General features: G+C 44.5%; 1 protein-coding gene across 10 annotated transcripts in view; it reads left to right on the top strand.

Annotated features, from left to right (window-relative positions):
* The window catches only part of LOC118543832 (2'-5'-oligoadenylate synthase-like protein), a 46152-nt gene that overhangs the window by 16780 nt on the left and 15858 nt on the right, over positions 1–13514 (top strand). For all 10 annotated transcript variants that reach the window (XR_013443487.1, XR_013443486.1, XR_013443485.1 and 7 more), the window contains 2 exons: positions 774–898; positions 3865–3910. Coding sequence is in view for 3 of the 10 variants with exons in the window: in XM_078060849.1 (XP_077916975.1) it covers positions 774–898; positions 3865–3910 (171 nt within the window). In the remaining 7 variants the exon portion in view is untranslated. The remainder of the gene's footprint in view (positions 1–773; positions 899–3864; positions 3911–13514) is intronic.

Raw genomic sequence — 13514 nt, 5'->3', positions numbered from 1 at the left:
TTTAAAATATCTGAAGGCCTTTTGTTTCGGTATCTCTTTCTGAATAAAGGTCAGTCTCAATGATAGTTGTCCTCAAGTTATCTTTATCTTAAGACTCTTTCTGTCCTGGGAGTCGGGGCCGGGGCGAGGAGACGCGGGCCTGCAGCACAATGGTGCGAACTGTGCCCTGGGCCAGAAGCCCTCAGTGAAGGGCGACTCCTATCCAGAAAGCAGCTCTCAGTTCAAACCCTTCCACCACATATGAGTGTGGAGGCCAGATTCCTCCTGAGGAGTGTGATGGTAACTCCAGTGAATCTGTCGGGATAGGCAAAATCAAAACAAAATTATGGCTACAAGTAGCCTTTTCCGGTGAAATCCGGGCATTTCACTTGCTTGCAAGCAATGAACTGTTGGTCAGAGTAATTCTGTTGGCTGAGCAAAGATATACCCAAGCCCTACCTGCCCGGTCCACATGTAACCACGGTTGTGTGATCACACAGGTAAAGCCTGCTCTCTGAAGACAGTCAGGATTTCAGAACCAGTGGTAAGAGAAGGGGTGTGGGGGGAGGATGGAAGTTGGTTTGCTCTAGAGGCTACGAGCACTGTATTTTCTCTTCACTCAGTTAAGAGCTAGCGATAGCAGTCATGGTCATAAAAGTAAGGTGGGATGTAGCCTCTCCCCCTCTTTGAAGAAAATGTTGATCTTTGATCTACAGACTCTTTTTTAACTAGCTTAGGAGTTTGTCAGAGTCTGAGACTACTGGGTGATGAAGTTTCACCTCCTTGGTTTCCAGTTTTACATGAGGCTGTGAGCACCGGTGACCCCGAGATGGTGTACACCGTTCTTCAACATCGGGACTACCACAACACATCCATGGCCCTTGAAGGAGTTCCTGAGCTGCTCCAGAAGATTCTCGAGGTATCCATAAAAATGTGGCAATGCCATAATTTGAGTTAAATGCTGACAACATAGCTGGAGACATGGTTAGACATCCACTTGTACCTTCCTAAGAGTTTAATGAATTGTAAATACAATACATTTAGTACCAAAGAGCATTATTCCTTATCTATTAGACGTATCAGGTCTTTCACCGATTACGTTTCTATGTCACTAGACCTATCCTTTTAAGTGCTGCTTAAAAATTATAACTTAAGACAAATGGACATCAAACGATTTGTCTAGGTGCCTGTTTTCTTAACAGTGGCCTTCTGAACATAGGTCTTTTTTTTGGTTAAAGATTTTTATTTATTTATTTGAGAGAGAGAGCATGAGAGGGGAGAGGGTCAGAGGGAGAAGCAGACTCCCCGCTGAGCAGGGACCCCGATGTGGGACTTGATTCCGGAACTCCGGGATCATGACCCGAGCTGAAGGCAGTCGCTTAACCAACTGAGCCACCCAGGCGCCCCCGTAGGTCATCTTTTTTTTTGAGAGACAGTGCACACATGCAAGTGAGGGCAGGGGGGTGGCGGAGGGGCAGAGGGAGAGAGAATCTTCAGCAGGCTCCACACCCAGTGTGAAGCCTGAGACAGGGCTCAATCTCACCCGGAGATCATGACCTGAGCCGAAATCACGAGTCAGACACTTACCCGACTGAGCCACCCAGGTGCCCCTGAGCATAGGTCATCTTGAGGAAATTGTGATGAGCATTGGTTACTGTACAGAGATTTCCAGGGCCTGCTGAGGCTCCGAAGTGTGTATGCACCTTCTCCTTGCCACTTGTGTTGACTCTAGCCGTTAGCATTTCGTGACTTCTAATCCATTGGCTTAGTTTATTTACAGCCATTGGCTTTGGGCCAGTGAAGACAGTTATCTATCTGTGAATTAAAGTGTATGGACTCTGTGACACTTGGAGTCATTTTTATGAAAATTTACTTATGGGGCGCCTGGGTGGCTCAGTCGTTAAGCATCTGCCTTCCGCTCAGGTCATGATCCCGGGGTTCTGGGATCGAGCCCCGCATCGGGCTCCCTGCTCCACGGGAAGCCTGCTTCTCCCTCTCCCACTCCACCTGCTTGTGTTCCCTCTCTCGCTGTCTCTCTCTCTGTCAAAAAATAAATAAAATCTATAAAAAAGAAAAAGAAAAAAAAGAAAATTTACTTGTAGGCTCATGGACTATTTTGCATGATGGTTGCCATTCTCCAGAAGTCTCTGTTACCTGCAAGAACCATCTTATGAGCCAATCGTGCAATGTTCTCAGGGCTGCAGGAGACAAGAAAGTACCATGCTTCAATTTTCTTGTCATTTATTCTTAAGCACATAAGTGAGCTTCCCAAAATATCTCCAAAGATACTTGCTAGATAAATCCGCTTTACACTTTAGTCAACATGTTTCTTGAGAAAAATTAACGGCTCTATTGAGAAAAGGAACAACTTTGCTGTAAGACAATCACTGCTCATTATCTGAGCACTCTTTTTAAAAAATGTATTTCTCTGGCGCTCAAGCAAAATCAGTCCTGGAGATACTCATTTTTCATGTACTACATGAAACCTTCCATGAAATATGAAATAGTTGTATGCATTGCTTTTAAGCAGTGTTGTATGTGTACAAAAGATCAAGTGGATTTCTTGTTTTCTTATCTAACTTACTGGAGGAGGAAAACAGATTTGCCCACTTGGCAAAACAGAAACTGAATTAACGTGGGGTCATTCTTTAAAAAATCCCATGTAAAGGATTTCCTTTTTTTACCTGTATTGATCCATAGCAGTAAACTGCATTGGGTTGTGTTGTCCACTTGAAGACACAGCCTATGAATGACCTGTGTGCCCAGTGGCACCAGATGCTGTTGCTGACGTTTTGTCTTTCAACATTTTCTCCTTAAAACAAGCCCCCCGGGCGCCTGGGTGGCTCAGTCATTAAGCGTCTTCCTTCGGCTCAGGTCATGATCCCAGGGTCCTGGGATCGAGTCCCACATCGGGCTCCCTGCTCGGCAGGAAGCCTGCTTCTCCCTCTCCCACTCCCCCTGCTTGTGTTCCTGCTCTCGCTATCTCTCTCTCTGTCAAATAAATAAATAAAATCTTTAAAAAAAAAAAACAAGCCCCCCTTTCTTATCCGCTGCCCCTTGGAGAGCCTTTTGTCCATCACTGGAATCCTGGTTTTATTCTTGGGTAGATTCTTGGTCTTCCTTTCCTGTGTTTCTGTAAAAACCACGAGAAAGCCATGGCGGGGGGTGGGGGAGGCAGGGAACAGAACAACACCTGGAATTCCTAGTATTTCTCTTATTGGATGGTAACTGTTGGATTTCTTAAGTAGCTCTCCAAGAACCTTCTGTAAGAATTTGGGGCAGGTCAGAAAGTCGTCCTAAACAGGGCTGCTCTGGTGGTATAAACTTTTATAAAGTCAAATTCTAAAAGTTGAAGAGGAAAATAAGGGCAAAAGTCTGTTAACTGGAGGGAACATCAACTTCCTGGGGAGGTGATGTCTGGCAGCCTCTTCTGGTTTCGAGGTCCAGTAAATACGAAGCACTTCCAGCACACAAAACCTGTTACAGTCGAGCTCCCCCATAGAATAGATGGAATTGATGTTCCTTTCTTTTTGTTCAGAATAGCCTATTACCCACATTGCATGGTGGTGCCTAGGCCCATCTTCCAGGCTAATCTTTCTGCTACTGTTAGGAACCAGACTGAGTCCTAAATCAGATTTGATTTTATCCCTCTCTAACCTTGTTGCTCTCAGTTACCTTTATTAACTGTCTAGACATATTTTATATCGAGATAAAATAACAGCCTGCATATAAAATAAACATTTACTTTGATGGGTTTGCATTTTATGTTTCTTATTTTTTGTGTTCTTTCCTTCTCCTCCCCCTTTAAAACCTCATTAACCCTTACCATGTTTGTGTTCAGTTAATAGTGCTAAGGGTCATTTACTTTAAATCTTTGTCCTTCAGGCTCCGGATTTCTATGTGCAGATGAAATGGGAATTCACCAGCTGGGGTGAGTGGCTCTGGGCTTGTAATTTATTTGTTTCCAAATTTACTGAGCCTAAATATAAGTTTATTTTTCCTTTATAAAAACTGAATATATATATATTTTTTTAATCTAAGAATTGCATAGAAAAGAATAAGGAAAAACAGTCACCTATAATCCCACTTAAGCACAACTACTGTTAATGCTTTGGATATTTTCCTTCTAGTTTTTTCCTCCGTGTATAGGGATTTTTCTCCCGAGCATCTGTAAAGATAATATATAGACAATTTTGTCTCCTCCTTTTGTCACTTAGAGCTGATATCTGTCCATATTACTAGTTTTTTTAAAAACATCACTTTAAAGGGCTAAAATTTTAGTAAGTAGATTTACCATAATTTATTTCTCATTTCCTTATGTGGTTCAACTTGCTTCGTCTAAACTTGTTATTTTAAGGAAGAAGATGAGACAAATGTCGGGATAGCTTGGTATTTTACAAAATGGATGTATTTCTCTAAAATCTTCTGTAGGGCAAATTGACTGACAGTAATTTTCATAGATGTTCCAATTTTATTTCTTGTAGATCAGTTAATGACAGCTCTTAATTCCCAGGTTCCCAGCCATTTCACTCCGACTTCTCTGTCAGGCAAGAAGTCATATTTGTAACGAAACATTTAAATGAAGTAAAAAGTATGTAACAGAAGAGAACTTCAGGTTCTTCTGGAAACCTTACGAGTTCTTTTCCAACACCAATATACGCAGGTGAAGCAGCCGCAGATCTTATCTGTTTTAGGTCTCATATTTTGAAGGGTGGATGTGGCAATGTGGCAGGCAGGCCATGGCCACCGGCGGGAGCAGATGTGAGCGAGAAGTCCAGACGGACACGCTCCATAGCCCTGATGGTGGTCGACGGTCACAGAGAGAGGTTCAGTTTTGGGATTGAGACTATCATTGGGAGAGTCATTTAGAGTTTTCTCTGGACGAGACATACACCTGTACTTTTATAAAGAGCTATAGAACAGAAGGTCCACTTTTATTTTTTAGAAGTGACTTCCTGATCTGTTCTACTGTTCTTTTAGTTTCTATTTCATTGATTTCTGCTCTGATCTTTATTATTTCTCTTCTCCTGCTAGGTTTAGGCTTTATTTGCTGTTCTTTCTCCAGCTCCTTTGGGTGTAGGGTTAGGTTGTGCACTTGAGACCTTTCTTGTTTCTTGAGAAAGGCTTGTATTGCTATATACTTTCCTCTTAGGACTGCCTTTGCTGTATCCCAAAGATTTTGAATAGTTGTGTTTTCATTTTCATTGGTTTCCATGAATATTTTTAATTCTTCTTTAATTTCCTGGTTGACCCATTCATTCTTCAGTAGGATGCTCTTTAGCCTCCATGTATTTGAGTTCTTTCCGACTTTCCTCTTGTGATTGAGTTCTAGTTTCAAAACATTGTGGTCTGAAAATAGGCAGGGGATGATCCCAATCTTCTGGTACCGGTTGAGACCTGATTTATGACCTAGGATGTGATCTATTCTGGAGAATGTTCCATGGGCACTAGAAAAGAATGTGTATTCCGTTGCTTTGGGATGGAATGTTCTGAATATGTCTGTGAAGTCCATTTGGTCCAGTGTGTCATTTAAAGTCTTTATTTCCTTGTTGATCTTTTGCTTAGACGATCTGTCCATTTCAGTGAGGGGGGGTGTTAAAGTCCCCCACTATTATTGTATTGTTGTCGATGTGTTTCTTTGCTTTTGTTATTAATTGCCTTATATAATTGGCTGCTCCCATGTTAGGGGCATAGATATTTACAATTGTTAGATCTTCTTGTTGGATAGACCCTTTAAGTAGGATATAGTGTCCTTCCTCATCTCTTATTACAGTCTTTGGTTTAAAATCTAATTTGTCTGATATAAGGATTGCCACCCCAGCTTTCTTTTGGTGTCCATTAGCATGGTAAATGGTTTTCCACCCCCTCACCTTCAATCTGGGGGTGTCTTTGGGTCTAAAATGAGTCTCTTGCAAACAGCATATCGATGGGTCTTGTTTTTTAATCCAATCTGATAGCCTGTGTCTTTTGATTGGGGCATTTAGCCCATTTACATTCAGGGTAACTATTGAAAGATAGGAATTCAGTGCCATTGTACTGCCTGTAAAGTGACTGTTACTGTATATTGTTTGTGTTCCTTTCTGGTCTATGTTGCTTTTAGGCTCTCTCTTTGCTTAGAGGACCCCTTTCAATATTTGTTGTAGGGCTGGTTTCGTGTTTGCAAATTCCTTTAGTTTTTGTTTGTCCTGGAAGCTTTGTATCTCTCCTTCAATTTTCAATGACAGCCTAGCTGGATATAGTATTCTTGGCTGCATATTTTTCTCATTTAGTGCTCTGAATATGTCCTGCCAGTCCTTTCTGGCGTGCCAGGTCTCTGTGGATAAGTCTGTTGCCAATCTAATGTTTCTACCATTGTAAGTTACATATCTCTTCTCCCGAGCTGCTTTCAGGATTTTCTCTTTGTCTCTGAGACTCGTAAGTTTTACTATTAGATGTCGGGGTGTTGACCTATTTTTATTGATTTTGAGAGGGGTTCTCTGTGCTTCCTGGATTTTGATGCCTGTTTCCTTCCCCAAATTAGGGAAGTTCTCTGCTATAATTTGCTCCATTATACCTTCTGCCCCTCTCTCTCTTTCTTCTTCTTCCGGGATCCCAATTATTCTAATGTTGTTTCGTCTTATGGTATCGTTTATCTCTCGAATTCTGCCCTCGTGATCCAGTAGTTGTTTATCTCTCTTTTTCTCAGCTTCTTTATTTTCCATCATTTGGTCTTCTATCTCACTGATTCTTTCTTCTGCCCCATTTATCCTAGCAGTTAGCGCCCCCATATTTGATTGCACCTCATTGATAGCCTTTTTGATTTCTACTTGGTTAGATTTTAGTTCTTTTACTTCTCCAGAAAGGGTTTCTCTAATAACTTCCATGTTTTTTTCAAGCCCAGCTAGTATCTTTAAAGTGATGATTCTGAACTCTAGATCTGACATCGTACTAATGTCCGTATTGAGTAGGTCCCTGGCAGTCGGTACTACCTCTTGTTCTTTTTGTTGAGGTGATTTTTTCCGTCTTGTCATTTTGTGCAGAGGAGAATAGATGAATGAGAGAACAAAATGCTAGCAGGGTAACAACGTCCCCAGAAAATATACTCTAAACAAATCAGAAAAGACCTGAAGCAGTGGGAAAAGAAAGGGAAAGAGAGAAAAAAGAAAAGGAAAGAAAAAAAGAAAAAAGATAAAGATAAAGATAAAAACAAACAAAAGCAGAACAAAACAAAACAAAACAAAAACAGAATGTGATCAAATATGATCAGGCTGGATTATAGATCAGTGCCACACACTAGATTTTGGGTGTATTTTGGTCTGTTAAAAGAAAGTCCCTCCCAAAATTTTAAAGAAAGAAAAACTTATATATGTACGAAAATAAGGGTTGATATGATGAAGGGATGGAATATGACTGTAAAGATGGAAATTATAAAAAATTTTAAAAAAGGATTTGATAAGTTGTTTGAAAAAAGAAAGAAGAGGATTAAAAAAAAAGAAAGAAAGAAAGAAAAAAGGGAGAGAATGTGATCAGGCAGGGGAGTAGAAAAAAACCATACACTAGAGATTTAGAGTATATTTTGATCTGTTAGAAGAAACTATCTCAAGATTTTAAAGAGAGAACAACTTATATATATATGCCAAAAATATGGGTAACTACTATGAAGGGATAGAATATGACTTTAAAAATGAAAAATAAAAATGTTTTTTTTTAAAAAAAGGGATTGATAAGATGTTGGTTGAAAAAGGGAAAAAGAAAAATTCAAAAAAAAAGAAAAAAGGAAAAAAGAAAAAAAAGACAGTTAAAAAAAATAATTAACTTTGAAAGACTAAAGAATCGTAAAAAAGCCATGAATTCTATGTGCAGTGTTCCCCTAGCGCTGGAGTTTTGCCGTTCTCATTGATCGGTAAACTTGGTCTTGGCTGGCTGTTCTCGCTGATCTTCTGGGGGAGGGGCCTGTTGCCGTGGTTCCCAAATGTCTTTGCCGGAGGCAGAATTGCCCCGCCCTTGCCGGTCCGGGCTAAGTAATCTGCTCGGGTTTGCTCTCCGGAGCTTTTGTTCCCTGCAAGCTTTCCGTACAGCTTTGGAGGCGGAGAGTGAAAATGGCGGCCTCCCAGTCTCCGCCCCGGCGGAGCCGAGAACTCGGGGTCCCGCTCCTCAGCGAGCCCCCAGAGAAAAGCCGTCAGTCACTCCCGTCTCCCCGGTCTCCGGCCACACTCCGTGCTCACCCGGCCTGTGACCGCGCCTTTCTATCTGGCACCCGACCCGGGTGGAGTCTCCAAACCCAGCAGATCCCCATGGTGCGCTCCCGCACCTCTCCTCCCCCGGGAAGAAGGTGAGTCTCCCCGGATCTGCCGCTTGTTGGGTCCCTGCTGGAGGAGCAGTGGCCCGACTGAGCCGCGGATCACGGTTTATGACAACCCCGAGCTGAGAGCCCGCGCCTGGGCTCCGTCTCTGCAGCCGGCTTCCCTGCTCCGATACCTGGGAGCTCTGCCGCACTCAGGCACCCCCGGTCTTTCTGTGACCCCGAGGGTCCTGAGACCACACTGTCCCGCGAGGGTTCCACCCCCCACTTAGCCACCAGAGTGACGTCCCTCAGCGGAGCAGACTTCTAAAAGTTCCGATTTTGTGCTCCGTGGCTCTATCACTTGCCAGAAGCGGCCGTCGGAGGCCCCTCCCCCGCCGTCTATCCTCCCGAATATCGCCTCGGATTCACTTCTCCGCACGTCCTACCTTCCAGAAAGTGGTCGCTTTTCTGTTCAGAGAGTTGTTGCTATTCTTTTCTTCGATCTCCTGTTGAGTTTGTAGGTGTTCAGAATGGTCTGATCCCTATCCAGCTGAATTCCTGAGAGGAGACGAAATCCAGGTCTCCTACTCCTCCGCCATCTTGCTCCGCCCCCTCTCTATAACTTTTAATGTACGGAAATGACTGTGGCACAGATGTTGGTCGCTACTGTGGGTGACCTTCTGACCACACAGGAATCAAAGGAAGCTCATACCCGTACTCTCATCCCTGCTCTTTCCAAACCGCATGTGTCAGTGAGTCAGTCCTTCTTGGGAATACCCCATTTCTGACACCAAGTATTCTGTTGCCCCCCAACTTGGCATACTCCAATATGATTCTTTTGCTGATCACTGAGTTAGCACGAGATCCCACAAGAGAAGGGAAACGTCCCCCAGAAGACTGTCCTCCTATCAAGCACCAGATGCAATTTGGTGATCCCTAGGCCACCTGCATTTTCCTGACAGACTGGCTATATATTCAGGGGTTCCCATAGCCCCTCAGTTTCACTAATTCCCTGGAACTAATCCATAGAACTAAGGAAAGTGCTAGACTTCCAATTTCAGTTTTATTATAAAGTACACACTTAGGTGAGACCTGAGAGGGTCCCCGGAGGTCAGTTTGGCTCAGCGTTACAACCACCTGATCAGACACTTGGTCTTTTGCTATCTAGGGGCCCACGATGAGCCCCCTCACTAGTTTAACAAAGGCAGTCTTACCCTTCAGGGAATTCCACAGACTTTTGACGCTCTGTGCCTGGAACCAGAGATGGAGACCAGAAATGGAGACCGAAGAGAATCCCCATTACAGTACAGTCATGTACATCACGTTTTATCGATTTGTAAACCTTAATTTTGGGCAATATACTCTATGCCAGGCACACTTCAATAAGCAAGGGAAGAAAATACCATCACCACCCAGGAAAATGTTCCCAGGGTTCTGAGTGGATAAAACTGTGTCTCACGATCCCTTATCAGCCTCGGAAATAGAACAGCTGGTTATTTTACTAGCAAAATGGGTTTATTCAGGGAAGAGCAGATGGATTGCAACTAGGGACAGGCAAGCTCCAGCCAACCATGGGCAATTGCAGAGAAAAAAGACGAGGACTTGCTCCCCTATAGAGGAATGGGTGGGTGGGGTAAGCAAGCTGTTGTAGAAAAAAGCCCAACGCAGTGACCTGGGATTTCAAGTGTAGCAGCTTTTCATTGGCCCAGTTGTGACTGTGTCTCACTGGCTGGGCTGTCGCCTGGGGAGGAGAAAATCTTCCTTCATGCTGCTGGGCTTCTTTCTCTTCCTGCGGGGTCTGCAAAGGGCTGCAAGGAGACCTCCCTCCTCTGGGCCACCAATTCCATCTCAAGTGTGGTTTAATTTATTCAGATGCTGGCTCTATTACAGAGTCAGTAGCCACTTCATTTCATAATAAATCTCAACCCTGAGTAGGCCTTTATGTTCCCCTTGTGGCATTTCGGTTGATCATATAGCAAGAAAAGTCTCTCGGGCTATATTTATTTGATTTATGAGAAAAGACAGGCTTGAGAACGTGGGTGAATCGTGCAGAGTTGCATGACCAGCAGATGGGGAGCTAGGCATTGAGACAAGGTCCTTTAACCCCAAATCCCATGCACCTTCTCCCATGTCTCTACTTCCTGGGATGGGGGAGACTCTAATTTTCTACATTGGGTTTGGCATCAGTCATAATTTTAATCTTTGTTCCCAATCCTCCTTCTGTGGGGCACTTGACAGACTCAAGACTACAGGCATCCCAGAGTCTTTTCTCCATCAGATACTTCAGGACCAAAGGGATATTTCCTCCACTGATATTCCCTCATGCCCCTCATCACGTTCCCATACCCTTTTGATTAAAGGAGGCTGAGAAAGAATCCTCCCCCTCTTAGCTGGAGAGCTGGGGTAGCTGGCTCCAGGTTCAGCCCCACGCCACACCCGGTTCTAGAGGGAATCTGAGGAGAAGGAACCTCCAGGCAGAGTTGGCCCCATTCATTCACCTTTCACCCACCAAGGTCTAATATTTAGCCCTAGAAACTGCTGCCAAAAGTAGGAAATGGCCTTCCCATGTGCAAAGTCAGTCTCCCATCACTTGTGCCAGCCATGGTTTCTGGGTGGTGGGACAAGAAACACTGTCAGACGAAGAGAGAGCCACAAGGTCTTCTTAAGGGACTGAGCCTCAGGGTGGGCACTTGGCTTCCCACCCAGGAGGTCGAAGGGGAGGTGGTGTGTTGCAAGGCCCAGAGAAACTCAGTATGTGATGGGAGGATTGCCGCTCACGTCCCTGCAGGACCTACCAGATGAAACAGGTTCTTGCCTTATTCTGTAGACCTCTGCAAGGAAATGAGTCAAGGTAGTTGTTTTAGTAATCACAAATACACAGTGAGGCAAATTATGACTTGGAGCCTTTGGATCATGACTCCTGTGGGAAACACATGCTCTTTAATTGAACTCGATTGCCCTGCAGGTGTCAATATTTCCTGCATGTAATAAAAAATAAGACTGCTTGATGGAAAACAACACTTTTATTTCCCCGATAAACAAGCATCTTGTCACAAGGAATCCTTCATCTCTACAACACAGTTTCCCCGGGTGCTTGAGGGGGCCCAGGCTGCAAGTGATTGTTAAAATAAGTGATACCAATCTGCATGGAGCACTGGGTGTTATGCACAAACAATGAATCATGGAACACTATATCTAAAACTAATGATGTAATGTATGGGGATTAACATAACAATAAAAAAAATTAAAAAAAAAAAAAAGAAAAGAATGCAGCAAAAGGAAAAAAAAAAAAAAAAATAAGTGATACCAAGAGCGAGGGCTCTAGGAATCCAGAAAGAGCTGAACAGTGGATTCCCTGGGAGAACATGGGGTCCAGAGCTGTGGACTGGACTTTAAGAGGGAAAAGACACAGAGGGGGCAGAAGGGAAAAAAAAAAAAGAGCACACAGGCCACATGAGGGTAGAGAGAGGGGACGAATTCCCAGGTGTTAGGGTCAGTACAGCATCTTCGCTGGGGCCCAGCCACGGCCGTCTGGGCAATGCTACAGGCCCAACTCCGAGAGAGTGCGGCTCAGCCCCAGACCCCTGGCATAAAGCAAAAATCCCAATAAAGTGGGCCCAATGAGTTTTTTTGTTTCCTCATGCACAGAAGAGCCACATTTATACTATACTGTGGTCTGCTAAGTACGCAATAGCTTTCTATCTTAAAAAAAAAAAAAGACAAGTTCCATACTTTAAATAAAGAACACTCTGTTGCTACAAAATGCTCATCATTATCTGAGCTCTCAGTAAGCTGCATTCCCTGACCCCAGATCAGTACAATAAATATAACAAGAGTAAAAAGTTTTGAAATATTGTGAGAATTACCAAAATGTGGCACAGAGACACAAAGTGAGCAAATGCTGTTGGAAAAAATGGTGCCAATAGATTTGCTCCACACAGGGTTGTCACAAATCTCCGACTTGTAATAAATGCAGTATCTGTGAAGTGCGATGAAGCCGAAGCTCAGTAAAACAGGGCAGGACTGTATTTATGCTTCTTCTAAGTGGGAAGGAAGCACGATGCGGGCATGATCGCTAGACTGAGAATGGCATGGACATTTTCCCAAATATCTCCAGGGAGAAGCTTCCTTCCTGTTCTGTTGTCATTCCATCTACCCTGACATCCCAGGCACTTCCCTTCCTGGAAATCGACGAGAGGCAGAGCAGAGGAACCAGGCCTGACATGGGTTAGAAGGAACAGACCACAGGGTTTGGCTGGAGACAGAAGACCCCGAGACCTCTTCTCCCTCATGCTAGGAGAGGGATGAGTTTAGATCAGGCTCTTGTCTGGATCAGGAAGAGAAGTGTGGGCTCCTGAGGATGGTGAGGTGTCCCCCCTCTGCCCTGCTGCTCTGATTACGTCCAGCACAGATGTGCGAGGTCATGCTCTTCAGCTCTGCTTACAAGCGAGCCCCTGCTGGAATTCCTCTAGGACCTGGGTGTTGACCTTCCTATTGAGTGTCCCCAGGGCCTCATGTACTGCCTGGAGCCCAAGGAGAACCTACAAATGAGCGATCAGATCAGGCCACCAAACACCTCTGTGGGGACCCCCAGGGCATGGAGGTCCTATGTTCCTCATCTTTGGATCCTAGAACTGCACTATCCAGGGGGGCAGCTGCTAGTCAGACATGCCTGCTCACGGTTTAGTTAATTAAAGCAAATGAAGTGGAACATTCCCATCCCTCGTCACACCTGTCACATTTCCGGTGCCCAGTAGTGCATGTTGACAACACAGAACACTCCCAGCCTCAGAGACAGCTCTCCTGGGCAGCTGCTGTGGGCCTGGCAGAGGGGCTGCTCACAGACCCCATCTACCCCGGTGTGTGTCCGTCCCAGTTGGGATCTCAGGTTGATCCCTGTGCACGTGAGAGCTAACAGGATCTGGTAGGGTGGGGATGTGCCATTTGAAGGGGGATCATTTCTCTCATTGACGATTTATAAGTGTGTCAAGGTCTTGTTGAAGGGCTCTGACTTCACAGAGGCCAGAGAAGGTCTGAAAACCTGGAGGAAGAGCAGGTGACACTGGGTGAGCCAGCCTGGCCTCAGCTCGAGTAGCAGGAACAGGGGAGCCCCTCTCTCTAATAACCTGCTGCTCATGCTTGTGTCTCTAATGAGTGGATTGTCGGGAGCCTAATAGAGAGGAGTACCAAGGATGAAGACTCTCCAGGTAGGGAACTCCACTCAGGTGGGAATCAATGGAGGAGGGCTCCACGAGCAGTCAGGTTCACTCGC

Source organism: Halichoerus grypus, chromosome 13 (genome assembly GCF_964656455.1).
Source record: "Halichoerus grypus chromosome 13, mHalGry1.hap1.1, whole genome shotgun sequence".
NCBI lineage: Eukaryota > Metazoa > Chordata > Mammalia > Carnivora > Phocidae > Halichoerus > Halichoerus grypus.
Note: the sequence above shows the minus strand (reverse complement) of the source record. Positions and strands in the feature narration are given on the sequence as shown.